Below are 24612 nucleotides of genomic sequence, written 5' to 3'. Positions count from 1 at the left end.
TTCCATTGGCATGGAATATCTTTTTCCATCCCCTCACTTTCAGCCTGTATATGTTCCTAGGTCTGAAGTGGGTCTCTTGTAGACAGCATATATATGGGTCTTGTTTTTGTATCCATTCAGCAAGCCTGTGTCTTTTGGTTGGAGCATTTAATCCATTCACGTTTATGGTAATTATCGATATGTATGTTCCTATGACCATTTTCTTAATTGTTTTGGGTTTGTTTTTGTAGGTCCTTTTCTTCTCTTGTGTTTCCCACTTAGAGAAGTTCCTTTAGCATTTGTTGTAGAGCTGGTTTGGTGGTGCTGAATTCTCTTAGCTTTTGCTTGTCTGTAAAGCTTTTGATTTCTCCATTGAATCTGAATGAAATCCTTGCTGGGTAGAGTAATCTTGGTTGTAGGTTCTTCCCTTTCATCACTCTAAGTATGTCATGCCACTCCCTTCTGGCTTGTTGAGTTTCTGTTGGGAAATCAGCTGTTAACCTTATGGGAGTTCCCTTGTATGTTATTTGTCATTTTTCCCTTGCTGCTTTCAATAATTTTTCTTTGTCTTTAATTTTTGCCAACTTGATTACTATGTGTCTCGGCGTGTTTCTCCTTGAGTTTATCCTATATGGGACTTTCTGCACTTCCTGGACTTGGGTGGCTATTTCCCTTCCCATGTTAGGGAAGTTTTCGACTATAATCTCTTCAAATATTTTCTCTGGTCCTTTCTCTCTCTCTTCTCCTTCTGGGACCCCTATAATGCGAATGTTGGTGCGTTTAATGTTGTCCCAGAGGTCTCTTAGGCTGGCTTCATTTGTTTTCATTCTTTTTTCTTTATTTTGTTCTGAAGCAGTGAATTCCACCATTCTGTCTTCCAGGTCACTTATCCGTTCTTCTGCCTCAGTTATTCTGCTAATGATTCCTTCTAGTGTAGTTTTCATTTCAGTTATTGTATTGTTCATCTCTGTTTGTTTGTTCTTTAATTCTCCTAGGTCTTTGTTAAACATTTCTTGCATCTTCTCGATCTTTGCCTCCATTCTTTTTCCGAGGTCCTGGATCAACTTCACTATCATTATTGTGAATTGTTTTTCTGGAAGATTGCCTATCTCCATTTCATTTAGTTGTTTTTCTGGGGTTTTATCTTGTTCCTTCATCTGGTACATAGCCCTCTGCCTTTACATCTTGTCTATCTTTCTGTGAATGTGGTATTTGTTCCACAGGCTGCAGGATTGTAGTTCTTCTTGCTTCTGCTGTCTGTCCCCTGGTGGATGAGGCTATCTAAGAGGCTTGTGCAAGTTTCCTAAAGGCAGGGACTGGTGGTGGGTAGAGCTGGCTATTGCTCTGGTGGGCAGAGCTCAGTAAAACTTTAATCTGCTTGTCTGCTGATGGGTGGGGCTGGGTTCCTTCCCTGTTGGTTGTTTGGCCTGAGGCAACCCAACATTGGAGCCTACCCGGGCTCTTTGGTGGGGCTAATGGCGGACTCTGGGCGGGCTCACACCAAGGAGTACTTCCCAGAACTTCTGCTGCCAGTGTCCTTGTCCCTTGGTGAGCCACAGCTTCCCCCCGCCTCTGCAGGAGACCCTCCAACACTAGCAGGTAGGTCTGGTTCAGTCTCCTATGGGGTCACTGCTCCTTCCCTTGGGTCCCGATGTGCACACTACTTTGTGTGTGCCATCCAAGAGTGGAGTCTCTGTTGTCCCCAGTCCTGTCAAAGTCCTGCAATCAAATCCCACTAGCCTTCAAAGTCTGATTCTCTAGGAATTCCTCCTTCCGTTGCCAGACCCCCAGGTTGGGAAGGCTGACGTGTAGCCCAGAACCTTCACTCCAGTGGGTGGACTTCTGTGGTATAAGTGTTCTCCAGTTTGTGAGTCACCCACCCAGCAGTTATGGGATTTGATTTTATTGTGATAGCGCCCCTCCTACCATCTCATTTTGGCTTCTCCTTTGTCTTTGGATGTGGGGTATCTTTTTTGGTGAGTTCCAGTGTCTTCCTGTCGATGATTGTTCAGCAGTTAGTTGTGATTCCGGTGTTCTCGAAAGAGGGAGTCAGAGCATGTCCTTCTACTCCACGATCTTGAACCAATCTCCCCATTATTATTTCTAATAATAATATTATTAGACTTGAACTCTGGTCTTTTGATTTCCCAAAGAACTTAATCAACACCCTAAGGTAATTCTACCACCACAAGTCTGCCATTTCAGAGGTGCTGGCAACCTGTATATGATTTATTGCCTGTCTGATAAGGAGCAAAATTGAAATGAGTCATTTAATGTAATGTATCCTACATGATTCAAGGATGCCCGATGTCACTGTGGCAACATCGTCCCACTTTCAAGAGGTTTCTGCTTCTTACTGTGCTTAGGCTTTCATATGCTATGAAAACAGGTATCACCAAAAGAACTCAAGAAAGAGAAGTGGAAGCTGCTACAGAAATGCGAAACCAAAATGAGAATTATCCATGACAGGTAAAGACAGAACCAGACTAGGCACAATTAATGTGTAGGAGAACCAACACTTTTCTCACAGGTGGTTATATTTATTAATTTATTGGTTATTGTCATTTAATTATTTCACTAAGATTTAGCATCTATATGAAACATACTTTCATTTATATCTTCTTTTTTCTCAAAATTATTTCCATATATGATAGAATTTTAGTTTGCTAATAAATTGATAGGATCATCTTTCTGTATTATATTAAATTAACCAAACTTTTCCCACCCCAAAACAATATCACTTTGCAACCGCCAACAGACAGATGGCTTCCAAATCTAATGTATGTAACCATGGCTTATCATAGACTTATCTATTGCCTACAGGCAACCACCATTAGCATGATTTTCCAGAAGTAAACATTTAACATAAAAAACTATGCTTGTTATTCTCCCTCTAACACTAATACCCTTTGCTTCAGCCATCACATTCCTTTTGGTGCTCCAGGCTCCAGGCTCATCGTTTAATGAAATGTCTTGTTTGGCTTGATTTCATACGGAATTACAGAGCCCATACACTAAAATTTATCTTCTTCAGTGCTACCAACTTTTTTTTTCAAAGAAAATCATTTTCCTCCCATTTTCACTAATACTTGCTTTCTAGTTCAGATTTTATAGTTTCAGTATGACAAATTATGTGCTCAAGTTTTCCACATTTGGGGAAATTATAGGAATAAATAGATCTCGAGGCAATGGATTTGTAATTTTGGAAAGACACAGCATTTCCTCTGCCAAGTAAATAGCTTTATACACCTCTAAGTTTCCACTATTGCATTTTACAAGTTTATTTACTTTTGTTTATTTTCATTTTAACATAAATTTTATTATTTTTCCAAGTATAAAAGTAATACATCTTCTTGTGACAAAGTTCAAAAATTTTAAAAGTAAAAAAGTTTTTAAAAACAGAGTCCCATCACAAAGACAATGATAATGATATAATTCCTTAATTTTCTTATGTATATTTTGCAGATTTGTGGTAGAATTATAAATGTATACATGTTATTATATCCTTTAATATTAATGATGCTATCTTCCTTTTACTATTTTCGGATACAGGTGCAGGGAAGGAAATGGGGGATATACATGGATTTTTCCCCCAAATAACTAATTGTGGCTCACAGTGCAGGTTGCCTATATGGGATCTGATGTCCCTTTCTCCCTATTAGGCTCTGATTTTGTTCAGGGAGTTATTTTAAAATACTAGACTTTCCCTGACTCCCTTGCAACTACAGTGGCCATGTGACATAATTCTGATCAGTCATAAGTTAGTGAAAATCAATGCGTAGAGCTTCAGGGGAGACTATTAAAGGGGCAGCCTCAGGCAGCACATGACTTTTGCCTTTTTCCTTCCAGGAATGTGGATGTGATGTGGAACGTAATGCAGGCATTTTGCAGAGGACTGAAGCCACGTGCTGAGAATGGCTCAGTAGAATGACAAAAGGAAGTCCAGATGGCCTCCTGGAACTACCATAGCAGCCCTGGCTGCAATCTCCAGAATTCTTACCATGTCCGGTGGTTGGGGAGGAAGGAACGGACCATTTGGTTAAGCCGCTGTAAACTGAACTGCTGTTACCCGCAGTTGGCAGTTAATTCACTAACAAAAATGTTCAGTATCATTGACTGAATAACTCTTCCCTCTATCTACATTAAATAATAACATGTTTATAGGATCTGATTCTGGTTTATCTGTTCTTCATCTGTTTAATTTTGAAGCAGTATAACGTGATTTCATTATTAGAGTTTTTACCTAATTTCAGTATATGATGTCACCAGTACTCCCTCATTTCTCTATTTTTCAAACACTTCTTTGCTCTTCTTGGTTGTTTATCCTTTCAGATAAACTCTGGAATTCTATCTATTTTCTAAAGTCTTTCAGGTTTTGCTTGGAATTTCATTGAACTTCTACATCAATATGGGAAGAACTGACCTCTTGAAAGTGTTCACATTTCTCATTCATAATAGCTCTCCATTTACCTTCAAGCCTTCTTTTATTTGTCACCCCAAACTGTACTATTGTCTTCACAAAGTCTCTGAACATTTCCTGAGTACTTCACCTCTTTTCGCTATCAAAAAAGAGATCTATTTTGCAATTATTTCTTCCACCTGGGTTATTCCTAGGGCTTGTTTCTTCAATTGAGTTAGATATGTACTGGAAGATAATAGGTGGTCAGCCAGCCTGAAGGGCATCAGTCTGACATCTGGTTCATAATCACTAGCTTTCATTTTGTAAAATGTCTCCAACTATCTTAGAGCTCAATCTGAAAACACAAGGTCCAGTGTAATTGGCTAAACTGCTATGGATACGTGGGCTAACTGCTATGGAAGTTTCAGAGCAGGGAGATTAATATGCTACCTGTGACCCTTATCACCTGGTCCAGATGATCACTCTAGCCACCTGACAGAACCTCTTCCCCTCACTCACTGAGATTTCATTCTCAAGGCTCTTCCCCACATACACCCTCTCTACCATGACTCAGCACTCCTCCTGCCTTGGCAGCAGTGCCAGCTTGTGGCTCAGTCAGAACTCTGGTCTTGGCATATGCCAGTAAAATCAGAAAATCACTGAGGGTCATGGGAGCAAAGACACTGGTGTGAAGGGACGGAAGTGAGCTGTGACAGAAAATTATTGGCTGATATGGGCTCCATTCATGAGACTACTGCAGCTCTAAATGATTTGCCTGCCTTTTTTGCATTTTCAGACATTATTAGCTGGATACTTTAGAAGTTGTGTTTTATGGAAGTCTCCTGAGGTGTTTCACATGCACGTTACATTTTCCAACTAAATGGTTAGTAAAATGAAGAATACAGTTTAAATTCTTTATAATGCCCCAAAAGAGCGCACCGAAATTCTTGCAGCATAGTGAATACTTCATACATATGATGTTGACACTCTCATAAGGTTGTAATGCTTTTTTTCTCTATTGCTTGAGCTGTAAGAGTTACAGGTGTTTCCAAACCCTGAGTATTCTTGTAAAGGACAGAATAAAGTGACCTGGCAAGCCTAAGTTATGCAAAACTCTTTTAGGTAATCTTATGGTTTTACTTTAGATGCTCAAAATTCGGAACAGATTTCAAGAAAACATGGTGTAGTATCAGCATAAATCAAACAATTCATACAGCAATTACAAGGACTGGACAATAAGTTTAAAAAAATCCCCAAATCCATATCAATATATAATTTTAAAAGTGCATTTCGCCTCTTAATCTCAGGAAAAGAAATTGTATGCAGTTGTTTATATACAAAGCACGAGGAAAATGGAATAGACTGAGGTGACAATGTTTTTCATGTCATTAATCTCATGTGGCTAAAACCCCTGAAATCACAGATATATTTTTACATTCCAGATATATGAAGGAAAATACTGCAGCTGTTTCTCCCATCCTTTTACTCATCACATATTAGGCAATGGATGGTGAAAGCTAACACCTCTGTATGAACTGAATGTTTGTGCCTCCTACACCACCACCCGCCCCACGGAAAATTCGTATGTCGAAGCCTAATCCCCAATGTGATGGTATTCGGAGATGAATCTTTGAGAAGCAAAGGTTCTCTCTCTCTCTCTCTTTCTACCATGAGAGAACACAGAGAGAAGGCAGCCATCCTGCAAGCTAGGAAGAAAGCTTTCATCAGGAATCAAATCTGCCAGCACCTTAATCTTGGGCTTCCCAGACTCCAAAACTGTGGTAAATAAGCATCTGCTGTTTAAGCCACCCAGGCTATGGTATTTTGTTATGGTAGCCACACTGACTAAGACAACCTTCTATCTAAGACATTTCTGATATTGAGAATGATCTCTTTTCAATTGGCCATTCAGAGTAGAGGAAACAGCTTTCCCCTTGTTATTACTCTAGTGGGACAGGCTTTGGGTAGAAGTATGTCACTTTCAGGCTGGAAAGGTTCTCTTTTCCTCTACCATGGTCATTTGCAATGTTCCATTTTTTCCAGGAACATAGTCCCTGGCCAATTCATCACACAGGGTATGACTGACCATCACTGGTCACTGGTCACTTGTTCAGATAATCCTGCAGGACAGCACCCCCAGCTTCTCGAGAGGTTGCCTCCCAGCTGTGTCAGTAATTGACTCAGTTGAAGAAAAGGCTGGAGTTAGTTTTAACTTTGAGATCTATGCTTACAGGCCCAGAAATCTCAAATGCTAACTGGGGCCAGAAAAATGACACAAATGAAAAGTGTAATGCAGTAGGTAGGTATAAGAATTGAAGGATGCATGTTTCATCTAGAGGCAGTAACTTCAAAAATTTTAAACATAAAATGTGTAGACCAAACAAAACATATTTGGTACTGATGCCAGGAGTGTCCAGAGCATAAGTGGAAGGACTGGCTTTCAAAAGGACAGAGTTTCCTGAGAAGAGAGGAACATAGGTGATAGGGAAAAAGGGAGGAAGGCAGGAAGTTGAGGGAATTCATGTCTGACAACTTCCATATTCTCTGAGGTAAGGATACAATTGGCGTCGGAGAGAACTGGGACAGGTAGTTCTCGACTACGGAGACATACGTTTGACATAATTATTATGAGGCGTGAGAGGAAAAGTTCTGGGAACATGAAGATATTGCTTAGCAGGCTGAGGGCGCAGCTGAGGTTGGAGACTGTAATGTGGCAGAGTTTTCCTCTAGTCTTCTCTGAACCCCAGGTTGAAATCAGTGTCCTCAGAGAACCCAGGGCATCTTGTCACTTACTATGTAAGATGAAAATGATCAGTTTATGAGTCTGTTCTACTAGATGAGAGCCCTTTGAGGTCCGGAACAGATACTCTCAGCCTTGCAGAGTGTTTGACACATAACAGACAGAGCTGCACTGGACTCAAAGCTTTGGCTCACACAAGAGGCTCCCAGGGCCTGAAGAAGCCCAGAAACCACAGTCGGCTCAGAGCTCAGATGGAAAACCAGGATAAAAATGGATCTTCCAGGCAAGAGCACCATCACCCCCAGCTCTAATGTTTGACTGACCAAGGTTGATATCCTATCTCTTGGCAGACATGGAATTTTGGGGAAATATCACACAATCTATGTGAACCTTAGTTTAGTCATCCATAAAACATGGATTATGAAGTAATAGGGAAGAAGCTTTTGTATTCTACTACAAGTTAATCACTAAAGGGATGTTGCCTATAAGCTTAAAGTATACATAATGGCCCATCTCCGGGAACCCTGCTTCCCAGGTAATGAGCATTATGCTAAAATACCTTTGTTTAGCTCACAGGAAACATCCTGACCAGGCCCACCCATGAATGACTGCAGGGAGGAAGAAATTAACACATCTCCTCCGGAGGCTGATGGGAACCAGGAAGTGTTAGACTTTACTCCCTCCCTTTTTAGTATAAAAGGAGCCTGAACTCTAACTCAGACAGTATGGTTCTTTGGGGCATGAGCCCACTATCTTCTCGGTTTGCCGGCTTTCCGAATAAAGTCATTATTCCTTGCCCCGATAACTCGTCTCGCAATTATTGGCGAGCAGTACAAGCTTAGACTCTGTAACAATGATACTCACTTCCTTAAATGAGAGGTTTTCCCTGGTATCTCTAAAAAAACTTTCCCCAGGCGGATGAGTGAAGGGATTAAGGCAGACCACCTGCGTTAGAAGCACCTGGGATGCTTATTCAAACATAATTGAACCTTCTGGAGGTGGAGGCCAGGAATCTGCATTTTTAACAGTCATTCCAGGTGCTTCTTACACGTAGTTAAATTCAGAGCCACCGGATTATAACATCTTCCAATTTTGCCCCTCCTTACTCCCACTGCCACGTGAATGGTCCTAATAACTTCCCACAATGCTCTGGGCTCACTCTGACCTCCATCCATCTCATTCCTGTCCTGTACACTACTGACTGATTTTTCTTCCTGAAAGGTAGTTCCAGTCATGCTGTGCCCTGGAATAAAAATCTCCAAGGGCTAGATCTTGTCTGCCAAATCCTTGCTTTCATATCTTTCCAATCTTAATGTTCTCACCTACTCCCTTACTGGGTTCCTGCTGAACAGGTTTATTAACTGTCACAGAACAAGCTCTATGCTTTGCAACTTCCCTACCTTTGTTTCCACGTGAATGCCACACTTCACTGCTCCAAGTCCTAGCCCTTCCCTCAAGGGCTATTTCACACGCCATCTTCTCTATGAGTCCTTTTCTGTTTGCTTGACCTGATGTGATTTCTTCCTCCTTTAAGCCCTTGTCATTCTTTGCACCTCTCTTATGATTTTCATATTCCACTTTATGCTATTCTGTACTATTTTTATCCACTGTGCTATGAGTTCCAGGAAGGCAAAGACTATGTCAGTAAGCTCAGTGCCTAGCATAGTGTGTGGAACCAAGTTGGACCTCAATAAATGTTTGCTAAATACATGAGTGAGTCCACATGACTAGGCTGTAAGCCAGGAAGGCAGACACTTCTGTAACTCCTGTGGCACTTAGCAGTGTTTTATATCCAGTAGGTATTAGAAATATGGTGAATTAAATTTAATATCTGTCAACTTTTTCTCCTTTGATGACAAATTATTTAAAAATCACAACACAGACAAGATTTCAATACTGAACACTAGACTTTACTGACTTTTTTTTTAACAGTAATAGCCATGACCGTCTTTGTAACCTTAAATGGAATATGCATCCCTATTTAGGAATACTAAAATTATACTAAAGTAAGGTGACTATTTTCCCTATGGTTAAGACCAATAGTTATACTCTTTTACTTCATGAGATATACTTAGATTCTAACTATATTCCCTTTATAGCATATGACATAATGAGCTTTCAAAAGTAGAAGTTCTATTTTCATTTAAATTACTAAATGCAGAATAGCTTTAACACACACATGTGTGTATATGGATATATATATGTCTATAGATAAAAATATAGCCACTTACTGTTTTAAATTAAAATTATTTTTTGTGATAATTGTAGATTCACATGCAGCTGTAAGAAATAATGCAGAGAGATCCCATGTACCCATTACCCGGTTTTTCCCAATGGTAACATCTTGTAAAACGATATTAAAATATCACAACAAGGACATTGGCATTGATACAATCCACTGATTTAGTTCAGATGTCCCAGTTTTGCTTATGCTCACGTGTATGTATGTGCTTTAGTTCTATGCATTTTGATAGTTGCGTGTATCTGCAGCCACAGTCGAGATACAGAAGAGTCCTTCACTACAAGGATCCATCACTGGACTCATATAACCATTCCTACTTCCCTCCCTAACTCCTGTCAACCACTAATCTGTTATCTACTTCTCTAATTCTGCCATTTAATGAATATTAAAAAATTGAAATCACAAAGCATATTACCTTTTGGGATTGGCTTTTTTCCCTCAGCATAGTTCCCTGGAGATTCATCCAAGTTGTCAAGTGTATCAATAGTTCATTCCTTTTTGTTATTGCTGTTTTATTAAACTTAAAGATCCATAGTTTACATCGGGGTTCACTCTGTGTTGTAAATTCTATGGGTTTTGACAAATGCATGAAGTTATGTACCCACCATTACAGTATCATATATAATAGTTTCACTGCCCCCAAATCCTCTGTGCTTCACCTATTCATCCCTCTATCCCTGGCAACCCTCCTCAACCACTGGCGACCACTTATCTTTTACTGTATCAATAGTTCTGCCTTTTCCAGAATGTCATACAGTTGGAATCGTATAGTGTATAGATTTTTCACACTGGCTTTTGCACTTAGCAATATGCATTTAAGGTTCCTCCATGTCTTTCTGTGGTTTAATAGCTCATTTCTTTTTATTGTCAAATAATATTCCACTGCATGGATGTACCACGGTTTGTTTTCTATTTGCCTATTGAGGGATATATTGGTTGCTTTTGGTTTTTTGACAATTATGAATAAGGCTGGTATATCCATTTGTGGGTAGGTTTTTGTGCTGTTATAAATTTTCAGCTCAGTTAAATACCTAGGAGTATGACTGCTGGATCATATGGTAAGACTATACTTAGTTTTGTAAGAAATTGGAAACTGTCTTCCAAAGTGGCTGTACCATTTTGCATTCCCACCAGCAATGAATAAGAGTTCCAGTTGTTCTGCATTCTTGTTAGCATTTGGTATTGTCAGTTTAAAAATTTTTAAAGGTGTGTAGTGGTATCTTCTGTTTTAACTACAATTCTTTAATGACAGAAGATGTTGAGCATCTTTTCATATAATTATTTACCATCTACATATTTTCTTCAGTAAGGTGTCTCTTCAGATCTTTTTCTCATTTCTTAATTGAGTTGTTTTCTTATTGTTGAGTTTTAAGAGTTCTTTGAATGTTTTGGATACAAGTCCTTTATCAGATACGTGTTTGGAAATATTTTCTCTAAGTCTCTGGTTTGTCTTTTTATTCTATTGACAGTGTCTTTCAGAGAGCAGATGTTTTGAATTTTAATGAATTCAACTTATGTATTTTTTCTTTCACAGATCATGCTTTGGTCTTGTATCTAAAAACTCACTGCCAAATGACTAGAGCAATAATTGCAAGAAGTGACTGACTTTAGCTTGGTGCCCTGACAGCATGTATACAAAGTCTACAGGTAGTCAATAGGCATACGCTTCTGCAAGGGCAGAGAGGTAGAACTCATTAGAATATAAGAGAAGAAGAAACAGAAAAGGCAGAGTACATGTGAGAAGAACAAGAGCATCCATCATGTGATTTGGGGGAAGCTGTGGTGCTCAGTGGTAAGGAACCTGTTACTGAGGCTATTATTGTACAATATCAAAATGACCTTGAATTCCATTTTACATGGTTAAGCCAAGTTTAAGAATGTGGAAGGAATCAAATGTGTATATTGTCATTGTCCCTCAAATCGATGACTGCAGGAGAGAACCAAGGTCAACAGACATTTTGCCTACTGCTTTTGGATGGTATTCAGAGTGCTTGGGACATTCCAGCTCACAACAAATAAAGCCAGTCAACCTAACTGATAGGATTTCAGAGTTGGAGCTTGTCCCAGTTCAAAAGTGTGTGAAACCAGATTAACAGTGCATACTCTTAATCCAATCCAGGTATAGCAAAAGTCACATCCCATTATAAAGAATTGCTTTATACCTTAATGAAAGGCAAATCCTCTAAAATCCCCAGAAAACTAGCAGACTCAATACCAGTCAAATCCCATTATCCCCACTCCAAAAGACTATGCAGCTCGTGAGTTGTTTTGGAATTTTATACTATTGAATATATATGAAGTAAACAGGCCATAGTCCTGGCATATGGGAATCTTCTTTCTTAATGAGAATCTTCTCATTTTTATTTTAATGAGATTTGTTGTCGTGTAATTATAGTCTGAAATGTAAGATAAAAAAATCTTTCAAACCACTTTGGTATGTGTGTGTTTGTGTGTGTGTGGTAGTTCATTGAAAACATCTGTTTTGTAACTGAGGGCACTTCTGACTTGAGCCGGTGAACTCATTCTCCAATAAGAGGACAAAGCTACTAAAGAAGGAGTAGTAGTTTAAGACAGAAAGCTGGCACCAGCTATAGAGACAATCTGACCAACATTGAGAACCACTACTAAATGCCAGGCACGCTGGGAAATGCAGAGACACAGAGTGAATTAAGGCTTTGTCCTTGCTCTCAAGAGGCTTAAGGTGCCCGATTCAAGATGGTGGAGGAGTGAGACATGGAGATCACCTTCCTCCCCACAAATACATCAGAAATACATCTACATGTGGAACAACTCCTACAGAACACCTACTGAATGCTGGCAGAAGACCTCAGACTTCCCAAAAGGCAAGAAACTCCCCACGTACCTGGGTAGGGCAAAAGAAAAAAGAAAAAACAGAGACAAAAGAATAGGGACGGGACCTGCACCACTGGGAGGGAGCTGTGAAGGAGGAAAAGTTTCCACACACTAGGAAGCCCCTTCACTGGCGGAGACAGGGGTTGGGGGGGAGGGAAGCTTCGGAGCCACGGAGGAGAGCGCAGCAACAGGGGTGAAGAGGGCAAAGTGGAGAGATTCCCGCACAGAGGATCAGTGCCGACCAGCACTCACCAGCCCGAGAGGCTTTCCTGCTCACCCGCCGGGGCGGGCGGGGGCTGGGAGCTGAGGTTCTGGCTCCGGAGGTCAGACCCCAGGGAGAGGACTGGGGTTGGCTGCATGAACACAGCCTGAAGGGGGCTAGTGCATCACAGCTAGCCGGGAGGGAGTCCGGGAAAAAGTCTGGAACTGCCTAAGAGGCAAGAGACCATTGTTCCGGGATGTGTGAGGAGAGGGGATTCAGAGCACCGCCTAAACGAGCTCCAGAGACAGGCATGAGCCATGGCTATCAGCGTGGACCCCAGAGACGGGCATGAAATGCTAAGGCTGCTGCTGCAGCCACCAAGAAGCCTGTGTGCAAGCACAGATCACTATCCACACCTCCCCTCCCGGGAGCCTGTGCAGCCTGCCACTGCCAGGCTCCCGTGATCCAGGGACAACTTCCCTGGGAGAACACACGGTGTGCCTCAGGCTGGTGCAATGTCATGCTGGCCTCTGCCACCGCAGGCTCCTCCCCCATTCCGTACCCCTCCCTCCCCCCAGCCTGAGTAAGCCAGAGCCCCCTAATCAGCTGCTCCTTTAACCCCGTCCTGTCTGAGCAAAGAACAAATGCCCTCAGGCAACCTACATGCAGAGGTGGGGCCAAATCCAAAGCTGAACCCCAGGAGCTATGCGAACAAAGAAGAGAAAGGGAAATTTCTCCCAACAGCCTCAGGAGCAGCGGATTAAATCTCCACAATCAACTTGATGTGCCCTGCATCTGTGGAATACCTGAATAGACAATGAATTATCCCAAAATTGAGGCGGTGGACTTTGGGAGCAACAATATATATATATTTTTTTCCTTTTTCTCTTTTTGTGAGTGTGTATGTGTATGCTTCTTTGTGTGATTTTGTCTGTATAGCTTTGCTTTTACCATTTGTCCTAGGGTTCTGTCTGTCTGTTTTATTTATTTATTTTTTTAGTATAGTTTTTAGCACTTGTTATCATTGGTGGATTTGTTTTTTGGTTTGGTTGCTCTCTTTCTCTCTTTATTACTTTTTATTTTTAATAATTATTTTTTATTTTAATAACTTTATGTTATTTTACTTTCTTTCTTTTTTTCTCCCTTTTCTTTTGAGCCGTGTGGCTGACAGGGTCTTGGTGCTCCGGCCGGGTGTCAGGCCTGTGCCTCTGAGGTGGGAGAGCCAAGTTCAGGACATTGGTCCACCAGAGACCTCCTGGCTCCACATAATATCAAACGGTGAAAGCTCTCCCAGAGAGCTCCATCTAAACGCTAAGACCCAGCTCCACTCAATGACCAGCAAGCTACAGTGCAGGACAACCCATGCCAAACAACTAGCAAGACAGGAACACAACACCACCCATTAGCAGAGAGGTTGCCTAAAGTCATAATAAGGTCACAGACACCCCAAAACACAGCACCGGACGTGGTCCTGCCCACCAGAAAGACAAGATCCAGCCTCATCCTCCAGAACACAGGCACTAGTCCCCTCCACAAGGAAGCCTACACAACCCACTGAACCAACCTTACCCACTAGGGGCAGACGCCAAAAACAATGGGAATTACGGACCTGCAGTCTGTGAAAAGGAGACCCCAAACACAGTAAGCTAAGCAAAATGAGAAGACAGAGAAACACAGAGCAGATGAAGAAGCAAGGTAAGAACCGACCAGACCAAACAAATGAAGAGGAAATAGGCAGTCTACCTGAAAAAGAATTCAGAGTAATGATAGTAAACATGATCCAAAATCTGGGAAATAGAATGGAGAAAATACAAGAAACGTTTAACAAGGACATAGAAGAACTAAAGAGCAAACAAACAATGATGAACAACACAATAAATGAAATAAAAAATTCTCTAGAAGGAATCAATAGCAGAGTAACTGAGGCCGAGAACAGATGAGTGACCTGGAAGATGAAATAGTGGAAATAACTACTGCAGAGCAGAATAAAGAAAAAAGAATGAAAAGAATTGAGGACAGTCTCAGAGACCTCTGGGACAAACATTAAACGCACCAACATTTGAATTATAGGGGTCCCAGAAGAAGAAGAGAAATAGAAAGGGACTGAGAAAATATTTGAAGAGATTATAGTTGACAACTTCCCTAATATAGGAAAGGAAATAGTTAATCAAGTCGAAGAAGCACAGAGAGTCCCATACAAGATAAATCCAAGGAGAAACACGCCAAGACACATATTAATCAAACTATCAAAAATTAAATACAAAGAAAAAATATTAAAAGCAACGGGGAAAAACAACAAATAACATACAAGGGAATCCCCATAAGGTTAACAGCTGATCTTTCAGCAGAAACTCTGCAAGCCAGAAGGGAGTGGCAGGACATATTTAAAGTGATGAAAGGGAAAAACCTACAACCAAGATTACTCTACCCAGCAAGGATCTTATTCAGATTTGACAGAGAAATTAAAACAGATAAGCAAAAGCTAAGAGAATTCAGCACCACCAAACCAGCTTTACAAGGTACGCTAAAGGAACTTCTCTAGGCAGGAAACACAAGAGAAGGAAAAGAGAAGGAAAAGAACTACAATAACAAACCCAAAACAATTAAGAAAATGGTAATAGGAACATACATATCGATAATTACCTTAAATGTAAATGGATTAAATGCTCCAAGCAAAAGACATAGACTGGCTGAATGGATACAAAAACAAGACCTGCATATACGCTGTCTACAAGAGACCCATTCAGACCTAGGGACACATACAGACTGGAAGTGAGGGGATGGAAAATGATATTCCATGCAAATGGAAATCAAAAGAAAGCTGGAGTAGCAATTCTCATATCAGACAAAATAGACTTTAAAATAAAGACTATTACAAGAGACAAAGAAGGACACTACATAATGATCAAAGGATCAATCCAAGAAGAAGATATAACAATTGTAAATATTTATGCACCCAACATAGGAGCACCTCAATACATAAGGCAAACAGCACCTCAATACATATGCTAACAGTCATAAAAGGAAAAATCTACAGTAACACAATCATAGTAGGGGACTTTAATACCCTAATTGCACCAATGGACAGATCATCCAAACAGAAAATAAATAAGGAAACACAAGCTTTAAATGATACATTAAACAAGATGGACTTAATTGATATTCACAGGACATTACATCCAAAAACAACAGAATACACTTGCTTCTCAAGTGCTCATGGAACATTCTCCAGGATAGATCATATCTTGGGTCACAAATCAAGCCTTGGTAAATTTAAGAAAATTGAAATCGTATCAAGAATCTTTTCTAACCACAACGCTATGAGACTAGGTATCAGTTACAGGAAAAAATCTGTAAAAAATACAAACACATGGAGGCTGAACGATACACTACTTAATAACCAAGAGATCACTGAAGAGATCAAAGAGGAAATAAAAAAATACCTAGAAACAAATGACAATGAAAACACGATGACCCAAAACCTATGGGATGCAGCAAAAGCAGTTCTAAGAGGGAAGTTTATAGCAATACAATCCTACCTCAAGAAACAAGAAACATCTCAAATAAACAACCTAACCTTACACCTAAAGCAATTAGAGAAAGAAGAACAAAAAAAAACCCAGAGTTAGCAGAAGCAAAGAAATCATAAAGATCAGATCAGAAATAAATGAAAAAGAAATGAAGGGAACAACAGCAAAGATCAATAAAACTAAAAGATGCTTCTTTGAGAATATAAACAAAATTGATAAACCATTCGCCAGACTCATCAAGTAAAAAAGGGAGAAGACTCAAATCAACAGAATTAAAAATGAAAAAGGAGACGTAACAACTGACACTGCAGAAATACAAAGGATCATGAGAGATTACTACAAGCAACTATATGCCAATAAAATGGACAACCTGTAAGAAATGGACAAATTCTTAGAAAAGTACAACCTTCCAAGACTAAATCAGGAAGAAATAGAAAATATACACAGACCAATCACAAGCACTGAAATTCAGAGTGTGATTAAAAATCTTCCAACAAACAAAAGCTCAGGACCAGATGGCTTTGCAGGCAAATTCTATCAAACATCTAAAAAAGAGCTAACACCTAGCCTTCTCAAACTCTTCCAAAATATAGCAGAGGGAAGAACACTCCCAAACTCATTCTACGAGGCCACCATCACCCTGATACCAAAACCAGACAAAGATGTCACAAAGACTACAGGCCAATATCACTGATGAACACAGATGCAAAAATCCTCAACAAAATACTAGCAAATAGAATCCAACAGCACATTAAAAGGATCATACACCCTGATCAAGTGGGATTTATCCCAGGGATGCAAGGATTCTTCAATATACGCAAATCAATCAATGTGATACACCATATTAACAACTTGAAGGATAAAAACCATATGATCATCTCAATAGATGCAGAAAAAGCTTTCGACAAAATTCAACACCCATTTATGATAAAAACCCTCCAGAAAGTAGGCATAGAGAGAACTTACCTCAACTTAATAAAGGCCATGTGTGACAAACCCACAGCCAACACCGTTCTCAATGGTGAAAAGGGAAACCATTTCCACTAAGATCAGGAACAGGACAAGGGTGCCCACTCTCACCACTATTATTCAACATAGTTTTGGAAGTTTTAGCCACAGCGATCAGAGAAGAAAAAGAAATAAAAGGAATCCAAATTGGAAAAGAAGATGTAAAGCTGTCACTGTTTGCAGATGACATGATACTATACGTAGAGAATCCTAAAGATGTTACCAGAAAACTACTAGAGCTAATTAATGAATTTGGTAAAGTAGCAGGATACAAAATTAATGCACAGAAATCTCTTGCATTCCTATACACTGATGATGAAAAATCTGAAAGAGAAATTAAGGAAACACTCCCATTTACCATGGCAACAAAAAGAATAAAATACCTAGGAATAAACCTACCTAAGGAGACAAAAGAGCTGTATGCAGAAAACTATAAGACACTGATGAAAGAAATTAAAGATGATACAAATAGATGGAGAGATATACCATGTTCTTGGACTGGAAGAATCAACACTGTGAAAATGACTCTACTACCCAAAGCAATCTACAGATTCAATGCAATCCCTATCAAACTACCAATGGCATTTTTCACAGAACTAGAACAAAACATTTCACAGTTTGTATGGAAACACAAAAGACACTGAATACTCAAAGCAATCTTGAGAAAGAAAAACAGAGCTTGAGGAATCTGGCTCCCAGACCTCAGACTATACTACAAAGCTACAGTAATCAAGACAGTAGGGTACTGGTACAAAAACAGAAATATAGATCAATGGAACAGGATAGAAAGCCCAGAGATAAACCCACACACATATGGTCACCTTATCTTTGATAAAGGAGGCAAGAATATACAATGGAGAAAAGACAGCCTCTTCAATAAGTAGTGTTGGGAAAACTGGACAGCTACATGTAAAAGAATGAAATTAGAACACTTCCTAACACCATACACAAAAATAAACTCAAAATGAATTAAAGACCTAAATGTAAGGGCAGACACTATAAAACCCTTAGAGGAAAACATAGGCAGAACACTCTATGACATAAATCACAACAAGATCCTTTTTGACCCACCTCCTAGAGAAATGGAAATAAAAACAAAAATAAACAAATGCGACCATAAACAAGACGAAAAGACAGCTCTCAGAATGGGAGAAAATATTTGCAAATGAAGCCACTGACAAAGGATTAATTTCCAAAATTTACAAGCAGCTCATGCAGTTCAATATTAAAACAACCCTACCCAAAAATGGGCAGAAGACCTAAATAGATATTTCTCCAAAGAAGATATACAGAGATTGCCAACAAACCCATGAAAGGATGCTCAACATCACTAATCATTAGAGTAATGCAAATCAAAACTACAATGAGGTATCACCTCACGCCAGTCAGAATGGCCATCATCAAAAAGTCTACAAACAATAAATGCTGGAGAGGGTGTGGAGAAAAGGGAATCCTCTTGCACTGTTGGTGAGAATGTAAATTGATACAGCTACTATGGAAAACAGTATGGAATTTCCTTAAAAAACTAAAAATAGAACTACCATATGACCCAGCAATCCCATTACTGGGCATATACCCTGAGAAAACCATAATTCAAGAAGAGTCATGTACCACAATGTTCATTGCAGCTCTATTTACAACAGCCAGGACATGGAAGCAACCTAAGTGTCCATCGACAGATGAATGGATAAAGAAGAGGTGGCACATATATACAATGGAATATTACTCAGCCATAAAAAGAAACGAAATTGAGTTATTTGTAGTGAGGAGGATGGACCTAGAGTCTGTCATACAGAGTGAAGTAAGTCAGAAAGAGAAAAACAAATACCATATGCTAACACATATATATGGAATCTAAAAAAAAAAAAAGTTATGATGAATCTAGGGGCAGGACAGGAATAAAGATGCAGATGTAGAGAATGGACTTGAGGAAACAGGGAGGGGGAAGGGTAAGCTGGGATGAAGTGAGAGAGTGGCATGGACTTATACACACTACCAAATGTAAAATAGATAGCTAGTGGGAAGCAACTGCATAGCACAGGGAGATCAGCTTGGTGCTTTGTGATCAGCTAGAGGGGTGGGATAGAGAGGGTGGGAGGGAGATGCAAGAGGGAGGAGATATAGGGATATATGTATAGCTGATTCACTTTGTTATACAGCAGATACTAACACACAACTGTAAAGCAATTATACTCCAATAAAGATGTTAAAAAAAAAAAGTGGCTTAAGGCTATTTCTAGTAGGACAATAGAAAATATCTAGGTCACTTCTTATTCTTTTGTGAAGAGGAGAAGAGCCACCAAATAAATCCTATCCTATGAGGTCACTAATCTTTGAACTCTAGACTTTGGAGGTTGGATGGTTGTTAAATATTATATAATTCAATGTCCACATTTTACACACAAAAAGAAACCCAGAAAAGTGATAAAAAATTATCTAAGATTGCAGGTTTGGGGCTAGAACCCAAATTTCCTGACTTCTAATCAAGCGCTGTTTTCTCTATATCACACTACCTCTCTTAGAGGTCAAAGGACTTTTCTCTTCCCATAGTTAGGCTGCACCTAATTATATCAATTAGACTCAGACTCACAGGGCTCATGCTGCTCTCCCTTTACACTCTCATCTTCAAAAAGTCTCCTTCATAGTTTAACAGATAATTTCTAAAAATTTTAAGGACTTACTTTGGCGTAGGTGGAAGAGAGACTACCAATGCAATTAAGGCATACTTCTTTCCTCTGAGCAATGTATGTAAATGTAAACATCTGGTGCAGTATTCTCAGACACCCAAGTTATATATGTGAAACACATCACCACCACCCACTCAAGTTTTCTAATGGAAATCTCCCTTTTAGGTCAATGACTCCTTAATTCTCTAGGTCCCGTGGTAAAATCTTGAAGCTATTTTTGCTATTCTGGCATGAGAGTGAGAGTATCTGGTTTTTAATCCTTGTTCTACCATTAACCGATTAGTTTTGAAACCCTGGGCAAGTCCTACCTCTCTGAGCTTCGGTCTCCTCAGTCAGTAAAATGACTAGAGCACCAACTTGCTGTGATTCACCTTCCTTGCAAAACCAATCAAGTCCAAGGTGCTAGGCATAATCTTTCTTTCAGTCTTTCTTTTTTTCCTTTCCTATCTTTCTCCCTCTCTCTCTTCCTTCCTTCCTTCCCTTCTTTCTTTCTACTTATTTATTGCATATCTCTCAGATTTATCTGTCCTCTGTGTTCATCATAGCCAAGCCCTTCATTTCTGGATTATTACTAAACAAGCTATCAAGCTCTTCCCTGTAGATATGACTTGTTAAAAACGATTTTAAACAAGAGTTAGCCTAGAGGTATACAGGTTAGACTGGAGGCTAGAAAACTAATTAAGAAGCCTATTAGAATAAAGACCAATCTCACACCAAAAGCCTGTCATTCAAATCTCTCAAAAGCTGGCTTCAGTTGGCCTTTCTGCTTTTACTTCACATGACTCCTCAACACATGGCCTTTATGTCTTTAATGCTGCTGTTTCTATCCTTCCTATGAGGAAAGTGCTTCCTTTTCGTAAAGTTATTTCCAATAGCTTCTTTAAAATCAATTTCTTCCATGGAGTCAGTAATCTTTCCTTTCTCTTAACTTTTATACACATATTAAGAGTGCCAACAATAATCCACTTTTCTAACTCCCTCTAGTAAATATTGTTAGCATAAAAAAAGATGAGATGTAAAAACTCTAAACACTAACAGAAGAATGTATATAAAGGTTATATAACCTATTTTCTTTATTATCTTTTCTTGTTTCCTTTGCAAATTAAAATAAGCAAATGGTTGACCTTTTTGGTAGAGGATTAATATATACTTTAAACTGCTTTAGAATATTTAATAAGAAAAATATTACAATGCATTTTCTTGGCTCTACCAACACTCTGAAGATGTCTGGACAAAAGTATATGAATTGTTACTAATTAATATATGTATAATTTAGGCAAATATTCAAACAAGCAGTGAGTAATGTTATATAAATGCTTGCAGAGTAACTTATTCCATTAAGAAATAAGCTCTGAAGACTCTATTTACATTTCAGTTAGGAAACAATCAGTGCCAATCGGACCAAATGCGTGTCAATGTTAGTCAATAACAGCAGAGAAGCGTTTGGGGAAAACTTAAAGTTTTATTTTCTCTCTTTCAGATTCTTTTATTGCTAATTTGAATACCTTCTTCAGAGAAAGCCCACAACTAGAGGAGTAAAAGGGTTTCACGTGGCAAGAGCAAAGTAGTACTGTCACATCCCATCAATCCTCTCAGCGCCCACTCTCCGAGAACGTTCACTGCGTTTGTTCGTGCCTACTCCAAAAAAGATTGTCTCAAGAAATGAATTTCAAGCAGTTTTGGGTCCCATCACTACTGTCTATTTGTCGTAACTGAAAAAAATATCCACTATATTGCAAAAAGATTCTGTTATCCAGTATTTGTTAATTATGATTGAGACCAGAAACATACAAAGTTTCAAAGAAAACAAATGAAGGGAACATCTGAAAGTAATTTTCCCCCATTCTTTGTTCTGCTACTCACGGCAAATCTTCCAAACTGGAGGCTTCATGTCTTGGATCCAGTAGATCATAACCACATTCATTGTAGATTTCCAAATAGGAAATGTGCGTTGTATACATTTTGCTGCTGTCCTGATTGGGAAAGAGAAAGACATTATTAAATGGCTATAAATCATGATTCGGCTTAGAGAAAGATGAACACATTTATCACTAGTTTCCTCACAGTTTCCCTCCTTCACTCTCTCACTTTGTATGGTTTACATTTTCAGTTCGTGACACTTTCAAGTTGCCAGTTACCATATGCATGAGGCTTTTTTTCCCCCCAATGGCCAACACCCGTGATTACAAGCAACTTCAGTCTGTTATTTTTTATTAGTTCCACATTATACATAAAAAGTCAATATACACTTAAAATGAGCCAACTTGGTTGCAGAACTGTATAACACACCATTTTTTACTTTCCAGACAGAAAAAAGAACAGAATACAGAATTCTTACTTCAGTTTAAAATTTCAGTAGCCAAAGAGTTACCATCTTCAATCACAATTCCTTTTTAACTTTTCTAATATTCAAATTTCCAATGACAAATAGATAACAGACAATAAATAGATATGGAAAGTGAATTCCAGGGAACATAAATAGTTTAGATCAATCAGGTAACAGTAAGAGTGGACATTAACAGTTCACTACCTATACCTTACCTGTTGGGTTAATTTTCCTTGCCCAAGTGGCAAATTAGGGATATTCAACTATTGGTTAGGGAGAGGTATTTTCTGTGGGTCATTGCTGAAATGCAATAATATAGGCATCAATGTAAATAGGATAAAAGTCAAGGTGACTGGTCCTACTCTCAGTTCTGCCAACGGACAAAAAGGACCCACTCCCTCTGAGATGGAATAAAACAGGGAATTTTTTCAGGTCTCGAGAAAATTCCAAGCTCACTTTTTCAATACCAAATATCAATAATAGCACTTCTTGTTTCCCCCAAAACACAAATGCTTCCATTTCTGCAAATATTAGAGTCTTGCTACTCATAAGAGGAGAATATATTTGTGTCTTCTGGCAAGAAGGTCGGCAGATTGTCAGAGTGGATATTCACAGAAAGGATTCTCATCTATATCCAAGACAATCCATTTGACAGGTGTTATTCAAAGAAGGAGAAGACCAAGTCACAGAGATGGAGGAGAGAACAGTGGCCTGCAAATCCAAAGCTGGAATGCTAGTCATACTAGCTCTGAGCTCCTACCAAGTCAGACCTCTGTTTCCACACTCATTAAGGTGAAGAAACTGGATAACGACTCCCTCGGCATTCTTCAGATTAAAACGAATATGATTCTCTGGTCCTAGAATGTCTCAAACTGTCCAAATAAAGATACTACCATTTCATAAAAATGAAATAATACATGAAAAACTAAGGCAGCTCTCAGCCAGCACATGACTGTAGTAAAACACTCAAGCTACAGCTGAAATTCCATGTTTGGTGTTCTGTGAAGGTGACAGCATGGACTGAATCTTTACTAATCAAGTTTTTCCCAACCAAATGCCAGAAAGCCTGTTGATGTGGGTGACTCTGGCTGCTTATGCTGACAAACGGTCTATCAATTATATTAGTATCCTCATTTAGTAATGGCATCATATCAACATAATTTGGGGGATTATAGCTTGAATTAGTGCAGGAATCAGAGACTACAAATACTAGACAGACTCTGAGTGGCCTTTAGCCTAATCCAGTGTTTCCTAAAATATTACTTAAAATACTTGTGGAAAAAAGTGTTCCATGATCAGCATACATACTGTCCATCTCTGAAAGATTCTCGGAGCAAGTTAAAGCCCATGGGGAATCACTCAGCAACATCCTGAGATCCTGTTTAAAACAACGTATTTCTAAAACTTATCTGAACATATGTGAAATATCCCATAGATTATGCTTTGAGATTTTAGCATACGTTTATGAGTTCATCTTAGCATCAGACAAAACTGGGTTAGAACACTGGATCTGCCTTTATAACTGAGTGATCCTGCACCCTTAATCTCAGTTGTTTAATCATGAAATTGGGGATAATAACCTTTAGAATATGGCAGAACTGTTGTGACAGAGGAATAAGGTTCTGTATTTTAAATCCTACCAAAAATGTGTGGACTGTTAATAGGCACCAATAAATCACTGCTGTTGCTGATGTTATTATTATTGCTGTTGTTATTATTTTTATTATTATTTCTGAAAGCCTCCAAATAGAGAATTCAGTAGGTGAATACAAAAGGAAAGGAAAAGAAAGGCAAAAAGAACAGCCAACTTCTACGTTCATCAGCAGTGGAGAAACTCTCTTCTTTCAGAAACTAGAAGAAATAATAAAAAGTCAGGAAAATGGCAAGTCCATTGCCCAGAGATGATAGGGATAATGCCTTTGGCTCCTCTGGCTTCTGCATTTTCTGGGCTTTTATTGGAATACACACTTAAAATTCACTGAGCTATGTGGCAGCTACCTTTCCTTATTACTACTTTTTTACTCTTTAGGACTGCCAGACTTTAATGTAACACACATGTTTCCTGCAGACAGCCTTTTCTCCTACCCCCAAACAAGTATGAACCTCACAATACTCAAAAATAATGAGCAGTGATTTCTAAAATAAATGGAATCAATTTTCCTCTTTTAAAATATTTGCAAATGTGCTCCTATCATACTCACGGGCATTTTAGAACCCAGTACACACTAGTTCTTAGTTTATCTTGAAATAAATACGTTGCATAAGTCAAATGTTTCGTTTAAGGATTCTGGAGAGCACCATGTGTCCTCTAAAGCAATCAACTGGGGGCATCTGAGTACCTGTCAGCATTTTTCAGCTAAACAATGAGGACATACTTTATGAAGAACTTCAAAGTTGCCTCTGACTGGTTTCGCCATAGCTCAGTCGGGTTATAACTAATGTGTTGTGCCCCATTGTGTTAATCTGTTCGTCTACAAGGAGTTGTCCTGGCTATAAGCTGATCTGATGGGCTCTCTCCAAACCAAGAAGTTATTTAGAATCATTCGGAATGAAATGGGGTTTAGAGTAGTGTCAATGACAAACAGATATAAAATAATGAACCCAACAGATGGTAGGTACTTGGCAGATATTTAGACTCTTAAAACT

At 39.1% G+C, this 24612-nt stretch overlaps 1 protein-coding gene across 1 annotated transcript in view; it reads right to left on the bottom strand.

Moving 5' to 3' along the window:
- The window catches only part of KIF6 (kinesin family member 6), a 395266-nt gene that overhangs the window by 284530 nt on the left and 86124 nt on the right, over window positions 1-24612 (bottom strand). Inside the window, exon 5 of the mRNA XM_061197444.1 lies at window positions 21504-21613. Within this exon, the coding sequence (XP_061053427.1) occupies window positions 21504-21613 (110 nt within the window). The remainder of the gene's footprint in view (window positions 1-21503; window positions 21614-24612) is intronic.

The sequence above is a fragment of the Eubalaena glacialis genome, chromosome 7 (assembly GCF_028564815.1).
Source record: "Eubalaena glacialis isolate mEubGla1 chromosome 7, mEubGla1.1.hap2.+ XY, whole genome shotgun sequence".
Taxonomy (NCBI): Eukaryota; Metazoa; Chordata; class Mammalia; order Artiodactyla; family Balaenidae; genus Eubalaena; species Eubalaena glacialis.
Note: the sequence above shows the minus strand (reverse complement) of the source record. Positions and strands in the feature narration are given on the sequence as shown.